The 22055-nt window shown below is 39.1% G+C and overlaps 1 protein-coding gene across 1 annotated transcript in view; it reads left to right on the top strand.

Moving 5' to 3' along the window:
- frya (furry homolog a) overlaps positions 1-19979 on the top strand; it is a 65733-nt gene extending 45754 nt beyond the window's left edge. The window contains 18 exon segments of the mRNA XM_079824314.1: positions 2523-3124; positions 3238-3335; positions 3444-3614; positions 3748-3888; positions 5280-5459; positions 6866-7036; positions 7242-7316; positions 7396-7566; positions 9184-9387; positions 11365-11508; positions 12568-12731; positions 12835-13075; positions 13323-13472; positions 13619-13717; positions 15005-15088; positions 16447-16557; positions 18128-18333; positions 18739-19979. Of these exon segments, the coding sequence (XP_079680440.1) occupies positions 2523-3124; positions 3238-3335; positions 3444-3614; positions 3748-3888; positions 5280-5459; positions 6866-7036; positions 7242-7316; positions 7396-7566; positions 9184-9387; positions 11365-11508; positions 12568-12731; positions 12835-13075; positions 13323-13472; positions 13619-13717; positions 15005-15088; positions 16447-16557; positions 18128-18333; positions 18739-18997 (3271 nt within the window). The 3' untranslated portion in view covers positions 18998-19979.
- The last annotated feature ends 2076 nt before the right edge of the window (positions 19980-22055 follow it).

The following is a 22055-nucleotide window of genomic DNA, read 5'->3' as shown; positions in this document are numbered from 1 at the left end:
CATGAGGTAAGTGTTTTTATATTTTCACAATTAAGATATTTTAGAGTGATTTTGTTTTAGAAAATAGTTTTTTAAGGATAGTTTTACATGTTCTTGTGCATATTTTTTAAATAATCGTCTCACAACTTTGATTATCAGCCATTGAATGTCTGTATCCTGGGGGATACATTGCCCATATAAGGGTATTTAACAGGGCTGATCACTCACAGATATTCTTATGTTTTGAGGCCTAAATGTTAGTAAATGAGTGGAGGGAAGAGGGAAGGAACCCCCCTTCCCAATACTTTATTTCACACACACACTCGCACACACACACACACACACACACTCGCACACACACTCGCACACACACACACACTCGCACACACACACACACACGCGCGCACACACACACATACACATGCACACACACGCGCGCACACACACGCACGCACGTGCGCACACACACACACACACACACACACACTCAGACACAAATGTATACCCTGCATAGGCATCTTGGGAGAAAACGTTCAGTTTTTTCCAATTTTTCTAATGTTGCATGGATAACATGAAAAAATTTAGCTAAATAATTGTTCATTCAATGTTTTAAAAGTTTTCATATGAACTATAATAAAAAAAATACATGTTACAATGTAACCCTAAATGGGTAATGTATCCTGGGAGATACAGACTGTAACTTTGAAAATAAAGGTCATATTTTGAAAAAAATGTATGAACTGTGTCATTTTAGTCTAGATACATACAAAAATAGCAATGAATCATTTTTCCATTAAATTTATTTATGCTTGCCCCTTTAAGGGTTAAAGGGTTACTTCAGTGATTTAGCATTAATCTTTGTATTTAAACTGGGTCATTTATGTAGTAGAAATGTGAAATTATTTTTTGAATTTGGTGCCTTCTAGACTGAGAAAAGACAGAAAATGTATTTTTGTCTCATGTGGATGAAAGACAACAACTCCCAGAATGCACTTGCTTCGCTGCCCTACAAGGCCACTCCGTACACGGTCGTTTTGATCTTCATAGAGAATAAACACTACAATTAAAAACTGAACATGTCTTTTCAATAAAGTGTGAGTGAGCCGAACGAAAGTCACGGCACAGACGCAGCAGTGTAAGATTTCATTCATCGCTAAGAGCTTAACAGAGCTGAGGTAACGTTAAGCGCCAGTCTGGCACGTTTTCAGATCGCATATGGAAGCTAAATGATCACAGGAATTCATTGAAAAGTTGAATACTCTGCACTGCGCTCCGTTATGTGCGTGCGGCCGTCTGTGTCTTACATTCTGTGCGTGAGATCTCTCCCCTGTGGGCGGGTTGATAACATGCAGAACAGCTCCATCTAGTGGCTGTAGTCATAGCCTCTGGCCAAAAAATCCTCCGATGACGAAAAATGACGATATTTGCGTCATCGGAGGATTTTTTCCAGAAATAAAATGCATAATTCTCTCATCTCAGGGGGATATGAGGGGGGAAAGTACCATCATTTGAATACACTACCGGGTTTCTACTGATACAAAGCCTAATGCTAAATCACTGAAGTTACCCTTTAAGACAAAATGTTAAATTCTAAAAAAAAGTTTGTTGAGTGTCATATTTCATACATCTGGCTTAATGGCTTATATGGTATGATATAGGAGACTATGGAGCTCACTCATGAGGAGGAAAAACACCCAATTTTATTCAGAGGCCCAAACTGAGCAAAAATATGCAATTTGGTGCAGCTGCTGACATTTATATTTCCAAAATTTAAGATGAAATTTTGATAGCTTGTAATGCAAATCCATGAGATTTAAATATCAGTTGCCACTATATATCTTCCAATATTACATCTTAATAAAATTATATTAAAATGCTTTATGATTATGATTTAGAGATATATAAATAAACAATCCTCAAAAGCCTGGTATATCATTATTGATACGCTAGCAGCCATATCACCATGTAGCCCAAGACTGGTTTCCCACTGAAGGGCTGAGTCTGGTTAGTACCTGGATGGGAGACCAGCTGGGAAAACAAGGTAGCTGCTGGAAGAGGTGTTAGTGAGTCCAGCAGGGGGTGCTCCCCCTGTGGTCTGTGTGGGTCCTAACACCCAGTATACTTTAGTGATGGGGACACTATACTGTAACATGCACCATCCTTCGGATGAGACGTTAAACCGAGGTTCATTCACATTTTAACATAATTTTTCTAAACAATTATATAACAATTATATTATATATGGATAATCAAGCAAACCCAGCTCAGTAAGTGTTCACTTTGAAATTTTGTGTAATAACATGACATCTAAAGTTTGGATGTTTTTGCAATTATACAATTATAAAAAAAAGTATAAACTATCAATCGGATGACAGAAGGCATGTACCTGGGTACAACAGTTTTTTCTGATCATATTTAAAATGTAGAGGCCTTAGAAATGTGTGTTTCTAATATGATACAGTAGGTTAAGGAGTCTTCCAACTTCAACATCAAAAGTCCAAGATGCTTTGTTCCCTGTTGGTGATAAGTCGATGTTCCTGCAGGTCATCCTCACCAGATCTTCCATCCAGTGGCAAATTAACGCTAAACCGTAAGAGCACCAGTCAGCTGGACCTGATTCCAGGATCAGGCATGACTTCTGAGCGCATACGCCACCAGCGTAGCTACTCCGTACCTAAGCGCTTTGGCGAGGCTGAGCGTTCCTCTGAGGTTCCCCGGAGTGCCACGCTAGACCGCATCCACCATCATCAGAGCAATTTCTCCAAGCTCCAATCGCTGTCCTCATCCTCCTCTAGGGACAACGTGGTCTCCACCGACCCAGCCAACGCCAACCATCCTCGCAACCTGCTAGCCACCATCTTTTGGGCAGTGGTGTCACTAATGGAGTCAGACTTTGAGTTTGAGTACCACATGTCCCTCAGGTTGTTAGGGAAGCTGCTAGGCCACATTTCATTAGATAAGCAGGAATACAAAGAAAAGCTGGAGAAGATCCAGATCCAGCTAAAATGGAAGGAGTTCTCTGGGCTTCAGCAGTTGCTTCTGAAGGGCTTCACCTCTGCGAACACTACAGAACTTACCTTGGAGCTTTTCAGCCAGCTCACACCCGTCTCACGGCTACCAGTGGTGGACACCTCCCAAGCCATAGGTAGACCTTTTCGTTTCTACTGCCAGCAAATGTATCATTGCATAATTCTCCATTAATCCACCAAGATTCATATTAAGTGGGATTATGAAAGCAAATCTGCTTTTACCCTTCAGGTTTCCCATTGAATGTGCTCTGCCTCATCCCCCATCTTGTGTTACACTTTGACTCACCTACTCAATTCTGTAAGGACGTGGCTGAGAGAATTTCCCAGGTCTGTTCCTGTTACTCTGACCTTGAACCACACTATAAATACACTTTTATACGTAATCAGAATCTACAGCACATTTGTTTGCTGAAAATCACTCATTTTGATTGACAGATTTGCCTTGAGGAAAAGAACTCCAAGCTGTCCAACCTTGCTCATGTGATGACACTGTATAAAACGCACTCTTATACCCGAGACTGCTTCTCCTGGGTCAATGTGGTGTGCCGCTACCTACACGAAGCCTTCAGCGACAGCACACTCAACATGGTTACTTACATGACGGAGGTAGGAAGCAAATCAAAGTTAAAATTTGAAGAAAAAAAGTATCTATCTTGTTATAAGATAATAATTTAAAGGAATGTGGACATATACATGCTTTTCACTTTACTTTCTAATGCTTTCTGTGTTTTGTAAACAGTTGTTGGAGAAAGGATTACCCAGCATGCAACAAACTCTTCTGCAAATCATCTATAGTCTACTGAGTCACATGGACCTGAGTGGTATTCAAGCCAAACTCTTCAACATGGAGGTTCTAACAACCATAGAGAAGTTTGTTCAGGTGTGACACCTCTTATTTATCACATGCACAGTTTATTTATGGAATTTTAAATATATTTTAAAAGGTAGTCATTGGGCAGATGCTTTTATCCATCTACAATGTAGTGTTATATTATGTACAATAATATTAAAATAATATTATTTTTATTGATTAATTCTTTTATTTCTATGTATTCGTTTTAAATTTTTGGTTTAAGTTTTACAAATGTTATGTGCTTTTGTAATTATAAATCTTTTTTTACATTTTCTATTTATCTTTAAGTTATGTATATTTCAGTTTTAATCATTTTAGTACTTAAACTTTTTTCATTTCAGTTAGTTGCCAAGGCATCATTAAAAAATTTTACAACTTTTTTCTGTACGTTTATTCAGCTAATATATTAATATTTGACTTTTTTATTCTTTATTTCAATAAATTTAAATAATTGTAACAATTTTACTTCAAAATAACAAATGCATTACAATAATTTTAGCAGTTTTCTTCCCTGGGAATCAAACTGTAGCAATGTTAAAGGTTCAGAGAAGAAGGAGGCTGGAACCGGCGAATGTTCAACAATATCTTTAAATCATCTCTGTGAGACTCGAGGTTCATTAGCAATAAACAAACAACAAAACGAAAGTAAAGCCGCAGCCCCTCATGGATGACTGCCGCACAAACATAAACAAAACACAATGTAAAGTCCAGGCCTGGTCCCCTCTCACCCTTCCTGTCGTCTTCTAGAATTCCTCTGTGAGACTCGAGGTTCATTAGTGAGCACACCACCGGCTTCGCTCCATTTCCACGGCTCTCGGCCCCGCTCTGCTTGCCACACAAACCTATCACTGCTAGCAGAGTGCTAAAAAGATAAACAAATCAAAGACTTAACTAATCAGAAATCATTTTATACTCTAGCTTTTCACCAAAAATGTATTGTTGGTGCTTCTAAAATTAGTCTAAATTACATTTAAATGGTTATAAATAAATGTACTAATGACATAATAGTGTTTTATAGCATTTCTGCTGTAACTGCTGTCTTACATCCTTGGTAAAACCGCTGGTTTTCCATCTCTCAACCCTTCCTTCGAAGGGAGAAAAGAGAGTATAAAAAAACACAACCTTGTGCCAGGGCTATAAATCCAAAGGCACACCCAGCAGCAGTCTATAAACAGTCAGTCCTATTGGCTGCTCTCCACATTACTGAGGCCTTCGGTGTGGCCTCACAGCAAAGACGCTCCCCTGAACTACTGCTTCTCTCACTGGGATTGTGTGTTTATCTCGGCAAAAGAAGAGACGGTTAGTCGGCTACTGCTCGTGAAGATGGATTGACTGTATGTAATGCTTTTGGGAGGTGAGCATGTTTTGTGCTTTAGGAATAACTTAGTTCTGTTTTGTGTTTGTTTCTGTGACTTTAGACTGCACACTGGAAGGAAGCCTTGAACATATTAAAGCTGGTGGTCTCCCGCTCGGCTAGTCTGGTTTCGCCTTCGTCCCCGCAGAGTAACGCATCCACTGTGGATGTCAGGCGTGTGTGGGACACGCCCTCCAAAGCCCTGCCTGGAAAGACCCTTGACTTTCACTTTGACATTTCAGAGGTATGACATTTCTGTCTGTCCTTCTGTATCTCTCTTACTTTCTTTATTGTCATTATACAGCACAAGTTAAAAGTTTGGCTGAATTCATGATCTATAAAACCCTTAGTTGTATCCTTCAAAATGTTTAATTAATTTAGTAGCAACCAAAAAGTACCTAGCATGCATGTAAATTCCTTCAATACTGTTTATAAACCATCCCAAGATGCACCTCATAAAGTTGGTTGTGGAGGAAAGGAATCTAGGATAAGGGTGGTGACTTTGAAGGAGCTAAAAATATTTTTGAACATTTCATCATTATATAATTCCTTTTATATTTCCGTTATTTTATACTTTGAATACTTATAATAATAACAATAATGATAATAAAATAAAACTAATAATAATAATGAAAATAATAATAATAGTTATTATCATTCTTACTTCAATTAAATAGCACTTTTAATTCCACACAGTCCCAAAGTGCTGTACAATACAGGAAATACAATAAATAGATTTTTAATTAAATGTTATTATTTGTATCATTTTAAAAATGATTATTATTATTTATATAAAGAATAAGAAAGGTGTTCTTTTGAGTGGTGGTGTACATTAAGTTAAGTGAAGTGAGAGTTAGTATATAGTGTGTAAAAGTGAGTCATGCCAGCAAACCACCAAATACTGGCATCCTCTATGGGTTTGTCCGTATTTTCCAAGGTGGAGTCATGCATTTTTTTGTTGTTTGTCCTCCGGATTAGATTTCTCTTTCAGTATTATTTTACAGTAACATTTGTTTTAATGCTAACTCTGAAGGTTCGGTCTTCTGTTCGAAACTTGGTGGAAATATCAACGACCTGGTCTCATTAAAGTGTGGGAACCAAACAGGGAGCTATTTGTGTAATGCATGAATTCCAGGAAATGATGTCACTCCGGCTGTGGTGTTTTGCATCCAGAGCGGCGAGGGCTGGACAGCCCTTACAGAATCTTAAAGCTGACTCCTCTGCCCTCTATCAAATACCTCTGGGACGCATTTAGCCTCTAGCAAGTGGGCGAGACAGTAAAAAAAAAAAAACTCAAATCTGACAGAGAACTCAAAACAAGCTTTGATCCCAGCAGAAAGGATTTCACAGGAATTAAGGGCAGGTGAATTCAATAAGGGAAAACCTGACATTCCCACAGGATTTTTTTTGGCTTGCTTTATTGAAGTTCTCTTTTCCAAAACTCCTCAACGAGACACAGAGGAGCAGGACCATTGAGAAAAGACAGGTTCTGAATTGTTGGTGGGGATCTGAGGCAACTTGAAGTTATCAAAAGGAGCACGTTGAAATAATGACTCCTGGGCCGAGGGCCACAAGATTGGGATATGAAAAGAAAGGAACAGACATGAAATCTCTGGGTTTAAATGGTGCATGACATTGTGTGTGTTTTAGACACCGGTGATTGGCCGGCGGTATGACGAGCTTCACAGTTCTCCGAGGCAAGATGGGAAGAACGGAGGAGGGATTGCCGTGACACGCAGTACCTCCTCGACATCCTCAGGCTCTTACCAAAACAACCACGTGCTGGTGCCTGTCAGCTGGAAACGACCTCAGTCCTCACAGGTGAGCACTCCCAGATACACTCATTGAATTTCCGATGTTTGCTGAAGAACAGTGCATAAATGCTTTTGCATTTGTATATTTTAATGTTTTATTTATTTAGATTTCATTTGTTTAAATGTAATTGTTTCTATTTTTAATTAAATGTATTTATTAAGTTCGTTATTTTCAGTTTATTGATTTTTGTGTAATTTCTCTCCCTATTTAGAAACGGACTCGTGAGAAGTTGGTGAATGTATTAACCTTGTGTGGCCAAGAAGTTGGACTCACCAAAAACCCATCTGTAAGTGACATAAATGTTATCCACCCAGTATTAAACGTTAGAAAGTATGTCAGAAATCATACTGAAGCACTTCCCACAGGTGATTTTCTCATCTTGTGGGGAACTGGACCTAATTGAGCACCAGCCCAGTCTGGTGTCCTCTGAGGACGGCACACGGGACACAGAAAACATGGATGACACCACTTCTGAACAGCAGTTTCGTGTATTCAGGGACTTTGACTTCCTGGACGTAGAACTGGAAGATGGAGAGGTGAGAACATATTTAATTTTTTTTTACTAAAATGATCTGATCCCTCTTGCTTGCGAAGACTTTTGACTTGACGAGCTTCACAGTAAAGTGGACCTTTTGGGAAAGCAATGCTGTGCATGAAACTTTTCCAAAGCATTAGTCAGATATAAACTGTTGCACTGTATGCTCAATACCACTGTAACTTTCTTTAACTCTTTGTAATACAATCTCCTCTCCTTGTTTATGTCTGTGCAATCAAGGAGATGCAGGTAAGCCCAGGAATCCTCCAGTGTTGTGCTGTGTGCAATAGGACAACACCATATTGTGATGCATGTCCATAATTCTGCCTAGAAACTTAATGTTATGTAAAACATAAACGATTTTGACCATTTCCTCATCGAAGAAATGAACAAAAGTTTAATTTATTTAATAATTTTTTTAATGAATTATTTCTTTACAACACACTACTGTTAAAAAGTTTGTGGTCAGTAAGTCCTTTTTGGGTTACTCTTTTTATGCAGTACAGTCACAATACACGTTAACAACACAAATTAGTATAACTTTATTCAGCAAGGACACATGAATCTGATCAAAAGGACATTTATAATATTACAAAAAAATTATATTTGAAATAAATGCTGTTCATTTGAATGTTCTATTCATTAAAAATGTGTCACCGTTTCATTGATAACATTGATAATAATAAATGATTCTTGAGCAGCAAATCAGCATATCAGATGATTTGTGAAGGATCATGTGACACTGAAGTCTGGTGTAGTGATGCTGAAAATTCAGCCTTGGTGACCATAAGAGAAAAAAAAAGAAACAAATGTTATAAACCCCAAACTTTTGAACAATGGTGTATTTTAGAAAGGTTAAGAATGATTGGTGGGTAACGTCTAAAAACGTTTTGTCACCCCTTGTGCAGTTTGTATTAGATTTCAACATTTCAACAGCATGGCTGTCTTATGAAATCATTAGAGTCAGTGCATTGAGGTCATTCTACAAATTTGCTGAGGCTGCAATGCCGCAGGGACACTTAAAAGGGCAGATTCAGCCTTTTAAATAAATTGTTCTTTGTGGGTACATTTGAAGAGTTTTATTTCATGGCTGTTTATGAAGCCATCATGTATTCATTCCAAACTTAGATGTGATAGTATCAAAAACTTTTGCTTCATTATTAACATTTTGTATTTGTCAAGTATGATTATAAAAGAAAGTAATTAAAATGACTGTGCACTGAAAGTATACTCCCAACTTTTTGCATTAACGGTCAGTTTTTAAGCAAGTTCAGTGTTTCAATCCTGCACTGGATCTGTGTAGGAATGTGGATGTTGACTCTTGACTCTGATGTCAAGGCATGTGTCTGCAGTGATAACTTGAGCCTCTTCCAAAGGAAATGGCCTTCAGGCACTTTATTACTTACTCTACTGGAACACAAATGTATTTCTGTAGTGTTGTTTCACTGCTGTGTTAATCCTTTACATATTGAGATGTCCTTATATAACAAACTCACTGACTGAGCACCTTCACATATAGAGCATGCCATAGCCTATGACTGTGTCCATTTTGAAATATGGTTGCGCGCAATATACCCATTCAGAGGACTCTTTATTTCTCCCACTCTTTCTCTGACAGGGTGAGACAGTTGACAGCTTTAACTGGGGTGCCCGGAGGCGTTCCATTGACAGTCTGGACCAGGCTGAAGCCCAGCCAATGGAGGAGGACAGCCAGCTCTCAGGAAGTTCACCAAGCCTGTTTCCAATCGTCCATGATGATTCTGATGAGTCTTCTGAGGAAGAGTCTCTCACAGCCAGCCAGATCCTCTCAGCCTCACAGCTAGTAATGTTGAATTTGGTTTTCTTACACTGTTTTACATTCTGATTAACTGTTTAAAGTTGATGACTAAGCTAAATGTGCTAGAAAATGCATTTCATGCTCTAAATCAGCATGAATTTAAAATCTTGCAACATTATTACTAATTCTCTGATGTTGTGTTCACCGCGGTGAGGGCGGGACAACCTGTCACTCACATGAGATCACAGTATTAGCAATCTGCAATGATCCTGTCAATTCCTGACAAAATCAAGTCCCACCCTACTTTTGTTCTTGTTCGAGAAACTGTTTCACTCGAATATATGTCACAGTAGGAAAGAAAATGTTATCGCAACTTCCGTTTCGTGCTGACTTTAAACAGAATATTCAGTGGAAAATAATGTAGCCAGGATTTCATCCATAGGTTTTTTTGTCAATTTTATGTCTATAAAATGGTGGAGCTCAACACACTGCAACTGCTGCAAATACTCACGACGCAACCAAATACAGAAACATGCTGCAAATACTCAGGACGCAAACCAAATACAGAAACATGCTGCAAATACTCAGGACGCAAACCAAATACAGAAACATGCTGCAAATACTCAGGACGCAAACCAAATACAGAAACATGCTGCAAATACTCTGGATGCAAACCAAATACAGAAACATGCTGCAAATACTCATGACGAAACCAAATACAGAAACATGCTGCAAATACTCATGACGCAACCAAATACAGAAACATGCTGCAAATACTCACAACGCAACCAAATACAGAAACATGCTGCAAACTCACAATGCAACCAAATACAGAAACATGCTGCAAATACTCACAACGCAACCAAATACAGAAACATGCTGCAAATACTCACAACGCAACCAAATACAGAAACATGCTGCAAATACTCACAATGCAACCAAACACAGAAACATGCTGCAAATACTCATGACGAAACCAAATACAGAAACATGCTGCAAATACTCACAATGCAACCAAATACAGAAACACGCTGCAAATACTCACAACACAATCAAATAAAGAAATACACTGCAAATACTCACAATGCAACCAAATACAGAAACATGCTGCAAATACTCACGACGCAACCAAATACAGAAACATGCTGCAAATACTCACAATGCAACCAAAAACAGAAACATGCTGCAAATACTCACAATGCAACCAAATACAGAAACATGCTGCAAATACTCACAACGCAACCAAAAACAGAAACATGCTGCAAATACTCACAATGCAACCAAATACAGAAACATGCTGCAAATACTCACAATGCAACCAAATACAGAAACATGCTGCAAATACTCACAATGCAACCAAAAACAGAAACATGCTGCAAATACTCACAATGCAACCAAATACAGAAACAAGCTGCAAATACTCACAACGCAACCAAAAACAGAAACATGCTGCAAATACTCACAATGCAACCAAATACAGAAACACGCTGCAAATACTCACAACACAACCAAATACAGAAATGCACTGCAAATAATCACAATGCAACCAAATACAGAAATATGCTGCAAATACTCACAACGCAAACCAAATACAGAAACGTACTGCAAATACTCACAACGCAACCAAATACAGAAACATGCTGCAAATACTCACAACGCAACCAAATACAGAAACATGCTGCAAATACTCATGACACAACCAAATACAGAAACATGCTGCAAATACTCATGACACAACCAAATACAGAAACATGCTGCAAATACTCATGACGCAACCAAATACAGAAACATGCTGCAAATACTCACAATGCAACCAAATACAGAAACGTACTGCAAATACTCATGACGCAACCAAATACAGAAACGAACTGCAAATACTCACAACGCAACCAAATACAGAAACACGCTGCAAATACTCACAACACAACCAAATACAAAAATTTGCAGCAAATACTCACAGCGTGTTGAGCTCTCTCTGCCACCATACTGTAATGTCTAAATAAATTCTATTTCTCATTTCAGAATGTCAGCTTGTCTCCTACTGAGGAACTAAACCCCATGGACTCCCCGCCTATCTCCTTTGACAACACTCAAGCTGACACAATTCCTCTTTCCACCCCAACGCCCAGCTTTGAGATCTCACTACCTGAGGGTTCGAACCATCGGGTGAATAAGAGCTTCAAAATGGCTGACCTTTGGGGGCAGACACATTCTTACTCATACCGTACCTCTGTTCTAGAGTTTTTCCGTTAACATGGCTGAAAAAGAATAATCTCTTTCTGTGCTTGCTTTAGCTGTCTGGCTCTGCTTTGATTTTAGGTAGTAGTTGGCTGATTCTGTTTTTCGATTACAGACTTTTTTTAGGATGGGGCATTAGATTAATGTGCACAGCAGCATGGAGATGCAAGGGATTCTTGCTCTTCAAAGCTTCCTGTTTCTATCTGCTAACCATTTCTCTGCTAACTGCTTTTCGTCTCTGAGGCCTACCACTGCCTACCACAGTCTCAGAGTCAGAGAGAGGCTCTGGGTGAGCCACTAGGGCAATGTGTATGGCTTCTCTGTGGGTGGCAAGGCTGTAACATCACTCACATGCTAAATGCTAGGGGTGCAAATAAAGAGAGTGTACCCATTGCCTGTGGCTGTAAACATGAGACCGGACCAATCAGATTTTGGTCAAAATTTTTAAAGGTCTCTTAATATATCTGAATCTGACATTATTGGAAAAAAAAAAAACACACACAAAAGAAAAACGATTCTCAGCATGAAGAGTTTTAGCTTTGAAAGGTCAGTGAATTCTATTTGTTAAAATTATGTTGTTTTTCTAAATTAGACAGAGTTGGTCAACAGTCTTTTGTAATCTTTTTTATTATTTAATTTTTATTTTACATTAGCTACCCTTTCTGCTCTATGCATATCAGTATATGCATGTATGTATGTTTAATAAAAGGTTTATAAATAATACAATATTTTATTACATTTATGCATTTGGCAGATGCTTTTTTTTTTTTTTATTAACTTCTGTGTTTTGGCCAAGATCATTATATTTCATCTTACTGCTCAGACTGAGATAGTAAGCCACATAATCTGATATTTTCATAATAATATTTATAGTTTTTGTTGCCACCGCTTTTTTTTTTTCATTCTGTGACTAATCTGTAATGCATTTGCATTGGCCATAAATGTTTCATACTTACTAAGTTTTTCTTACTTCCTGTCCCAAACTAGGCTGAGGATTCAGCTGATGAAGAGGAAGCCATTGTTAATGAGAACGATATCTCGCTCTGCATTTGCGAGTCGCCGCCTACCTTTAGTTGTTCTGACATCCTGATAGGGGACACACTCCAGAGGGAAGACAACTGCTTTATTGACGAGATAAGCCGTGTACCCAGGTACTGTATGTGAGGTTCAATCTTTCAACATGCATAATTCTGTTTCATTCTTGGTAGAAAAGTCTGGAAAAGTCAAACTGACCACATGATTCACTTCCTCCAGTGGGTTCGGAGACCAGCATAGCTCTGTGGAACAGGCAGAGGAGGAAAAGGAAGAGTTGTTGCTAGAGTCCCGTTCCTCCCCTCCGCCTTCTCCATTTTTCTCCGCCATTCTGGCTGCCTTCCAGCCGACTGTGTGCGACGATGCAGAGGAGGCTTGGCGCAATCATCTCAACCAGTTGGTGGCCGACTCGGATGGTTCCTGTGCAGTTTACACCTTCCAAGTCTTCTCCTCACTCTTTCAGGTAACTCATAGTCTTTATTAGGTTGGTATTTATGTGGTGCATCCTAATAGTGGCAAGAGTGTCAAATGATCTTGATTTTTTTTTTTTTTCATTTACTTGGATTTTCTTTGGTTCATCACACAAAGCTGACAACTAAGTAGTGCCAAAGTTTTATAGGACCTTCAGCGTCTTTGATTATAATTTATTGATACTGACAACACGCTGGTTTGCGCCAGATTAAACAGGATATGTTGGTTCTAACCTCCAGAGTATACAGACCAAGTTCTGCACCTTGACATGTGACGCTGCTGGTTACCTTGGCAATGGTCTTCGTGGAATTGGAACAAAGTTTGTAAGGTCGTCCCAGATGCTGACATCCTGCTCTGAATGTCCCACGTTGTTTGTCGATGCAGACACTGTGAGTTTGTATATGAATGTCTGTGCTATATTAATAAAGTGCCAGCCTTAGTGTTTATACACTTTCACTCGCAATTTGTATGTGTGCATGCCATTTTGGAATGCACTTATATTACAAAATCTCTATCTCTTAAATATGTGTTTCAGATTGTGTCTTATGGCCTCTTGGAGAAGATGAAGTTTAGTGTATTAGAGCTGCAGGAGTATCTAGAGACCTACAACAACAAAAAGGAGGGAGTCATATCAGTATGTTCAATCAAGCATTATTTTACAAAAGCAATATTTTTGTCATTTTCTAGTTATGTTAAATAAATGTTATATATACAGTATATACACCGATCAGGCATAACATTAATGCATAACATGGTGGAGTGAATAACACTGATGATCTCTTCATCACAGCACCTGTTAGCGGGTGAGATATATTAGGCAGCAAGTGAACATTTTGCCCTCAAAGTTGATGTGTTATAAGCAGGAAAAATGGGCAAGCGTAAGGATTGTGATGGCTAGACGACTGGGTCAGAGCATCTCCAAAACTGCAGCTCTTGTGGGGTGTTCCTGGACTGCAGTGGTCAGTATCTATAAAGTGGTCCAAGGAAGGAACAGTGGTGAACCGGCGACAGAGTCATGGGCAGCCAGGGCTCATTAATGCATATGGGGAGCGAAGGCTGGCCCGTGTGGTCCGATTAAAACGGGTGAGCTACTGTAGCTCAAATTGCTCAAGAAGTTAATGCTGGTTCTGATAGAAAGGTGTCAGAATTCACAGTGCATCGCAGTTTGTTGCGTATGGGGCTGCATAGCTGCAGACCAGTCAGTGTGCCTATGCAGACCCCTGTCCACCGCAGTGTGATGCTTTGGCCAATGTTCTGCTGGGAAACCTTGGGTCCTGCCATCCATGTGGATAATGCGCCCTGCCACAAATCAAAAATGGTTCAGGAATTGTTTGAGGAGTTGGCCTCCAAATTCCCCAGAGCTCAATCCAATCAAGCATCTGTGGGATCTCCTGAACAAACAAGTCCGATCCATGGAGGCCCCACCTCGCAACTTACAGGACTTAAATGATCTGCTGCTAACATCTTGGTGCCAGATACCACAGCACACCTTCAGGGGTCTAGTGGAGTCCATGCCTCGACGGGTCAGGGCTGTTTTGGCAGTAAAAAGGGGGACCAACACAATATTAGTCGTAATGTTATGTCTGATCGGTGTATATGTAATTCATACAGACAACAACTTCAGAATAAATCTTCTTTGATAAATGCTATAACATTTTGAATCATTATATATATATATATTTTTGTGGGGTGTTAAGTAAAAATGTCAAGGTGAACTATAACCATCCTGAAAAATATTGTAAACATTTGCAACCTTTAAAATCTTAGTGATTTAAAACTATTTAATGTTGTTTTAATATTTGAAAGAAGTATCTTATGCTCACCAAGGCTGCAATTATTTGATGTATACAAAAAAGTAATAAATAAAAAAAAGCTACAGCTTGTTCTCTTCAACTTATTGCTATGCATATGACTCTTCCAGTGGCTCCGCAACTGCAAGGCCAGTTTCCCCAAATGCACTGGCGATGGAGTGATCACCTATCAGCCCGCTGAAACAGAGGAGAAGGTATGAAACTCTGCCTTTTCAAAATCATAACATTTAGTCTGCCATTCCGGAAAAAAAAAATGATTATAGGAATTTCTCTATTATTTAAGTTCAAACTAGAGCTTTAACTAACAGTTCAGCTGTCTAAAGCTGACACAACCCTAATACAGCAGCGTACCAGTGTACCACACACAGTGCATGTGTTTCTGTCTTTATTTCCTAAAGCAAAGATACAGTAATTCTCTATGTGAATGTTTTAGTGTGGTTGCATTGTCTACTGATTGATGCCATTGTAATGTCCATTGTGTCCTGAGATATGAGTGAGATCAGTTGACCCAAATGTCTCAGATGCCATTTCAATGTACCTCTTATATTTTCTGCATTTCGATTGTTCTGTGATAGCTCTGTGAGTGACATCTCTTTTCTATCTGTCTGCTCTTTAACTTTACGCCTGTTTCAAATGCAAGTTGTGTTACTTCACAACAGCGCCCCTCATTCTTATGTTTGATTTGGGGGTTATTCTCTGCTGGGCATTGAGGAAGTTTGAAGAAACCCTGAATATAATCTAATATAGACCTGGAGCCAGTTTTCCAATTCAAATTAAACCAGTCTACCTTTTTATGTAACTGACTTTAAAAAGTTAGGACCATTCTGGAAGAAAAAAAATATTTGAATAACTTTTAAGACTGGTCGAAGCAGTTTATTCAACCGGCCACTGTTTTTGAGATCCACAAAGAAGACCAGTTCAAATACTTAATAAAATACTCAAATAAAAAATCAATTTAGGATTTGAGAATAATTGGCGTCTTGTTTTGTCACCCAGCACAGTCCCCATGCAAAAATAAAAAATAAGAGGACAAAGTTGTGAGCCTTTTTTCTTTCTCTGCTTGTCCATTACATTTTTCTGCTCATGCATGATGGAGCCGTTGTTTGCTCATGCTTTATATCGTCAGTGCCACTGGGCTGCATGTTTTCACCCTACATTCAAAACTTCTCTTCCTTCTCACTTCTCACCTTTTGTCTTGCAATGCCTGCTTTATAGCAAATGGAATCTCTTGCAGTAAGTTTAACAATCTTTTTTAACAACACATCTTCCTTTTCTCTTGTTCCAAATACCCATATTATACGAGCACTGCCAAATATTATAAGTCATATCAGATTTCTTTCATAGGTCTCATATTTGTAAAATGAAAATACTGTTTTGCTAACATTAACAAGCTGGTATCCTTGTTAATGATTTGTTTTGTCTTCTATGCTAGAACTGTTTGTAGTGACCCTTACTGTTCTGTAGAAGACTTCTTTCTTATATCCCAAGAAACTTATGAGACCTCTTAAACCAATTTTTGGTATTTATTCTATGTATGTATGTTTGTTCACAGCAACTGGAGCTTTGCCAAAGACTCTACAAACTCCACTTTCAACTGCTGCTGCTTTTTCAGTCTTACTGTAAACTGATTGGCCAAGTTCACGCTATAAACTCTGTACCAGAGGTAAGTGTACTTCAGTAGCTCCTCGTCTGATTTCACTGGAATAGAAAAAGTCTAGCTTGTAAATCTTTATGAAATACTATGGAGCCCTGCACATTAAGTGTTTTCTATCCCGGTGGGGGCTTCAAGCTGACACATGTCACATGTCACCTAAATTGAGGTCCCCATGAGGAAACAAGCTGATAAATCATACAGAATGAGTTTTTTTGAAAATTTAAAAATGCAGAAAGTTTTCTGTGATTGGGTAGAGTTAGCGTAAGGGGATAGAATATACAGTTTGTACAGTATAAAAACCATTACGTCTATGGAGAGTCTCCACAAAGATGGTGAACAAGACGTGTGTGTGTGTGTGTGTGTGTGTTAAGAATTTGCTCCCGTGGCTTAATTCATTTGCTTGTTTTAGTTAAATTGTGGCCACATTGTACTAATTTGTTCCATTGTTTTTGTAAATTTGTGTCCAAAACTAAGAAAATAAATTAAAAGGAGGGATAAATAAGTACAACATGGCCAAGAATTAACTAAAATTAGTAAACAAATTAGTATAATGTGTCCACACGGGTACTGACTAATAAATGAACAAACTCCTGGCCTCAATTTCTATCTGTATTATTATTATTATAATTGTTTCTTTTTTTTTTGCATATCATATGCGGGGCTAGACTGGGTAAACCCAGCCTGATCTCAGTCTGGAAACATGTACATTTATTTCTACTGCTTCTGTTACACTTTTGCGGAAACCAATCACAGACTGGCTTATCCACCTGGCGCACTATTGGCGGGTTTAACACGATGACGGATTAAGGCCCTGTCCCAAATGGCACACTTCATGTGCACTTTCGGTCTTGTGGGCTTACAATAGCCGCTGCGTGTGCGCGTCCGTTAAGTCCACGAGACCGTAGGGTGTCCCATTTGTAATTTTAGGTCTCAGAAGGGTGCTCGCGAGCGCCCCCTTTGAGGTCGATATGCGCCCTCGATGCGCACTTCTGCCGAGCCCGCACTGGTGTGGGTTACGCAGCGGACTTCTTCCCGGCAGTCAAAGCGCCATTACGTCTTGAAAGTGCGGACTCGGAGGAAGACCATGAGGATTTAGGGTGCCATTTGGGACAGGGCCAGAGAACCGATGGGTCGTTGCCCGTTGATAACGCCTCTTGTGGTCTGAATGGTTGAAGGACTATCCAATTGCATACAGAGTCATTTAATTTATGCTTGTTTATCACGTCTCTTGTGTAGTAGGAAATACATAGCAGACTCCCCAGACCAATGTTCAATCTTAAATTGAGCTTGGTCTGGTGATAGCCAGCAATTTTTGTTCAGTGTGTTTGTTTATCTTTTTTTACTAGTTACCAATCCGCTATGTACCAATCCGCATTTTTTTGTTTTTTTGTACATGTACCATGTTAATGTACTTTGAACTTTGTTGGCGTACTATATAAATGCCATCATACATGAATATAGTAAGCATTCAGTACTATATGATATAATCACTGTACTATGGTACCACCACTGTAGAATAAGAAGAATTCCAAAAGAATACATTTGATTGTCATTTATGTGTAATTGTTGTCCCTTCTAGCTGCAGAATATGTCCAGAGAGTTGAGTGAGTTGAGGAGTAACCTGCGGGCAGCAGCAGCCTCAGTGGCCAGTGAGACCGCAGCCGAACGGATAGATCCCACCGCTGAATCCCCCTACAGCTCCTCTGAGGCTGCTGTGCAGGCCATTCTAGAGAGCCTGAAAACCAACGAGTTCTCTAGAGCCATCCGTTACATACAGGAATGCAGGTAAACGTTAAAAATTACTACAACTTATTGTTTATAATGGAACTAAGGAAGGGATAGTCCACCGGAAAATGGAAATTCCATCATTGTTTACTCACCCTCATGTCATTCCAAACCTGTATGCATATCTTTCTGCAGACCACAAAAAATATTTTAAAGAATGCTAGTAACCGAACAGTTTTGGTTCCCATTCAATTCCATTGTATGGACAAACAATACAATGGAAGTCAGTGTGAACCGAAATGGTTTGGTTACCAACATCTTCTTTTATGTTCCACAGAACAAGGAAATGCATACAGGTTTTGATTGGGCAGATTTATAGGAATCGGCACAAAGAAAAAATGAATGCATTTGGAGCTATATGCAGTACTTTGCTCTTTAATTATTTGAAATAATGACATCTTTCAGGAAAATGTGGCCAAGTGACATCTTCGGCAGCAGCTCTGAGAATGAGATCCAGACTCTGCTCAACATCTATTTCCGGCACCAAACTCTGGGTCAGACAGGAACCTTTGCCCTGGTCGGTTCCAAACAAGACCTGTCTGAGATCTGCAACCGACTCACTGAGCTTAACTGCGAGATCCGAGACATGATTCGACGGGCACAGGGCTACCGGGCCATCACTGCCTTCCTTCCTGACTCCAGCGTGACCGGCATCAGCCTTTGAGGCGAACTGTAAGGGATCAGGCATTGGCTTTCTTTCCACCACTCCTGTCTGAAGATGCTGCTGCCTTCATTGTTCTCCCCTAGAGCACTCGTTACCGTCCTTCCGCTGCTCTCCTTAAGAGCTGACAGGATGTGTAGCTTAAATAGAAATGGAAAAATGCAACAGGGGACAGAAAAAGTCGACGCCTTGGCTTTTTTGCACTACTATGTATGTATGGGGCCGCCCCCTGCCTCTGAAACGGGGCCTCTACTACTGCTGGCATCAACGGTATACTAAAGCTCCATGAATGGATCCTCCTGCCCACATCTACAATTATACATGCTATGGGAATATGTGCAATGCCTCACACCAAGTGAAACTTTTCATCTTTATTAAAGAGAATGTTTTGAAACTTCAGTGCTCTCGGCTACTTGATGATACAGAAATGTTCTGTTCTTGTTTTTTATTATTATTTCAGATTACGCCGAAAGCCGTTGTTAATATGGCTGTTTAAATTGTTTAAAAAGACTTTTCACTCCCTGCATCAGCTTTTATCCACACAGACAGAATGTCTCTATCACAATGCAATGCTACTGTCAGAGAGGACTGGATGCATAAAGGGGTCATCCAGCACTTATTTATGGGGGCGTTTGATTTTACTAATGTCTTTCTACTGTTTTGTTGCTCCTAGAAGATTTATTTATATTCTCAAAAGAAAGATCATCATGCTTTGATTATCATAAAATGGTATAGTTTTATAGGATAGAATTCTGTCTATTGAAATGGCCAAGCATGCAAAGGTATACCACAAGACAAAATAGAGATATTTATGGAATAAAACATATTTTAAATGAAAGATACATTTGTACATAGTAGTGGGAGTGTAGCCCATACTTGTAAGATTTTATTTTTATGGTTTTATTTTGCTGTCTGCTGTATGAAAGTGTGCATGCAATAAATAGATCAATAAATAATATTAATAAAAATCTGCTTAGTCACCGTTTATTGTTGTTTTATTTAAATACTTAATGGATACATTCAAATATAGATAGATACAAATCTAATTTTAAATATAGCTGCAAGCAGCAATACCAGGGCCGAGCGCAAACAAGCCAATAAGACATGCCAACATGGCTGGGAGGGTTAGACCAACTGCAGCAATGAGCATTTAAAGATGATTTTAGGCAAAAAGGCATTGTAGTCTATGGGAATTTCATGTTTTGTTCTATTAGAGCACCACCAAGAGGCACAATCCTACCATATCTTTATATGTCCTCGGAATGAGCCCATACATCTGTGTGTCAATTTTGGGGAAAATATCTCATTTTAATTTGGAGTTATAGACACTTATATGAAAAACATGTAAAAATGACTGACACCTGAATTTGAATGGATTTTACTACCCCTTACTATCAATATTTTGACATTTGGGCATTAGAGTGTAGCTATCGATCTATGTTTTCGAACTTCTAACGCTGGTTTCGTCTCGATCGGACTAGCGGTTTCGAAGATATCAGCTAAAGTTTTTAAAGCACTAAATTACCGCGCTGCACAAACCATAGCCCGAAACCTGGCAAGTCTGGTATCGTTGGACTCGGCAAGGATTTAGGAGACAAAAAAAGTTAATCCTATGAAAATAAGTCAATCACACCTAAAGTTATAAGCGTTTGGGAAAAAAAATTCTCCACTAGGTCGTGCTGTTTCAAAACTTCTCAGGCTCCTTCAGGACATCGTGCTGTTGACCCATACCGAGTTTCATAACAATCCGTTCATGTGTTCATAAAATAATTCAATATGGCCGACAGCCAAAATCTAACGAGACCACTTTTATGATTTTTGGACAAATGGTTCAGAAGTTATAAGCAAAAATAGCAATTTTTTTGTGTCTCCGGACCAGTAGGTGGCGCTGCGCCAAAACGCTGCATGTTGCCTCAGGTTTGTGATGACATGTACCAAGTTTGGTTTGAATATGGTAAAGCGTTGCAGAGATATAGCCTTAAATGTATTTTTGCAACCACTACGTAAAATTAGTTTGCGCCTTAATCAAAAACTATTTGACGAATCAACTTGAATTCCATAACTTTTTGTCAACATGGTCTGAAAATGATCTGGTTAATTTTTTGTGAAAATCAGAGCAACGGCCTAGGAGGAGTTTGAAAAAGTAGGTTTTTCGGAAAAATCTAAATGCGGGAAAATTTTCATGACCGGAAATGACACCATACAATCGAATCAAATTGAGCCAAGGAATCGAAGGAAAAAATAATTTTGTTTCTAGCCATTTGGGTTCAAAAGTTATTTGCATAAACATGAGTGAAACTTTGGACAGGTGGTGGCGCTAGAGGGCAAAATTGATGGAGTTAATGTTGGGCCAGTCTTCTATCTGTGCGCCAAATTTCATAACTTTCCCGCAAACGGTTCTATGGGCTGCCATAGACTTCAATGGCGGAATAATAAGAAATCTAACGGTTTCAATAGGTGCCTTCACACCTTCGGTGCTTAGCCCCTAATTACATACAGGTAATTTTTAATTTTTATGTATACAATAAGTGCATTGTATCAAATTTTTTATTAAAATTTTAGTACATAGTGGTTAAGGCCACCTAATATAAAGTGGGTCCAAAGTTTCTTATCAGATTTTCCTAACAAGCAACCATATTTTTCAAAATAAGCCCAAAAAACCCCAACCTGTGATTTATTAACGCAACTTAACAAAAAAATAAATAAGTCCAAAGTCACGTATTATAAGCAGACTTGGCAACTATGATTGCATGCCAGTGCTATGTATGTCTGGTGGCATGGCTTGGCATGCAAAATTCCACATGCCAATTTCACTGGCCTTTTCTGATACTCTCAGAGGTGATTGGGGCTCCCAAGGACACCCCCCTTAGTGTCAGTGACTGACAGAATGGGATCTCAGAACACGTAGGTCTACTACTGGGTATAAAGTGATGGTGAAATACATTCCTCAAGTTTTCTTTAGGGTGTTTCAGCATTACAGAAAAAGAAAACACTGAGGGAAGGGCCTGTTCACTTCCTCCAAAAACACTGAGGGAAGGGCCTGTTCACTTCCTCCAAAAAC

Source organism: Gobio gobio (assembly GCF_949357685.1).
Source record: "Gobio gobio genome assembly, chromosome: 8".
In the NCBI taxonomy this organism is placed as follows: Eukaryota; Metazoa; Chordata; class Actinopteri; order Cypriniformes; family Gobionidae; genus Gobio; species Gobio gobio.
Note: the sequence above shows the minus strand (reverse complement) of the source record. Positions and strands in the feature narration are given on the sequence as shown.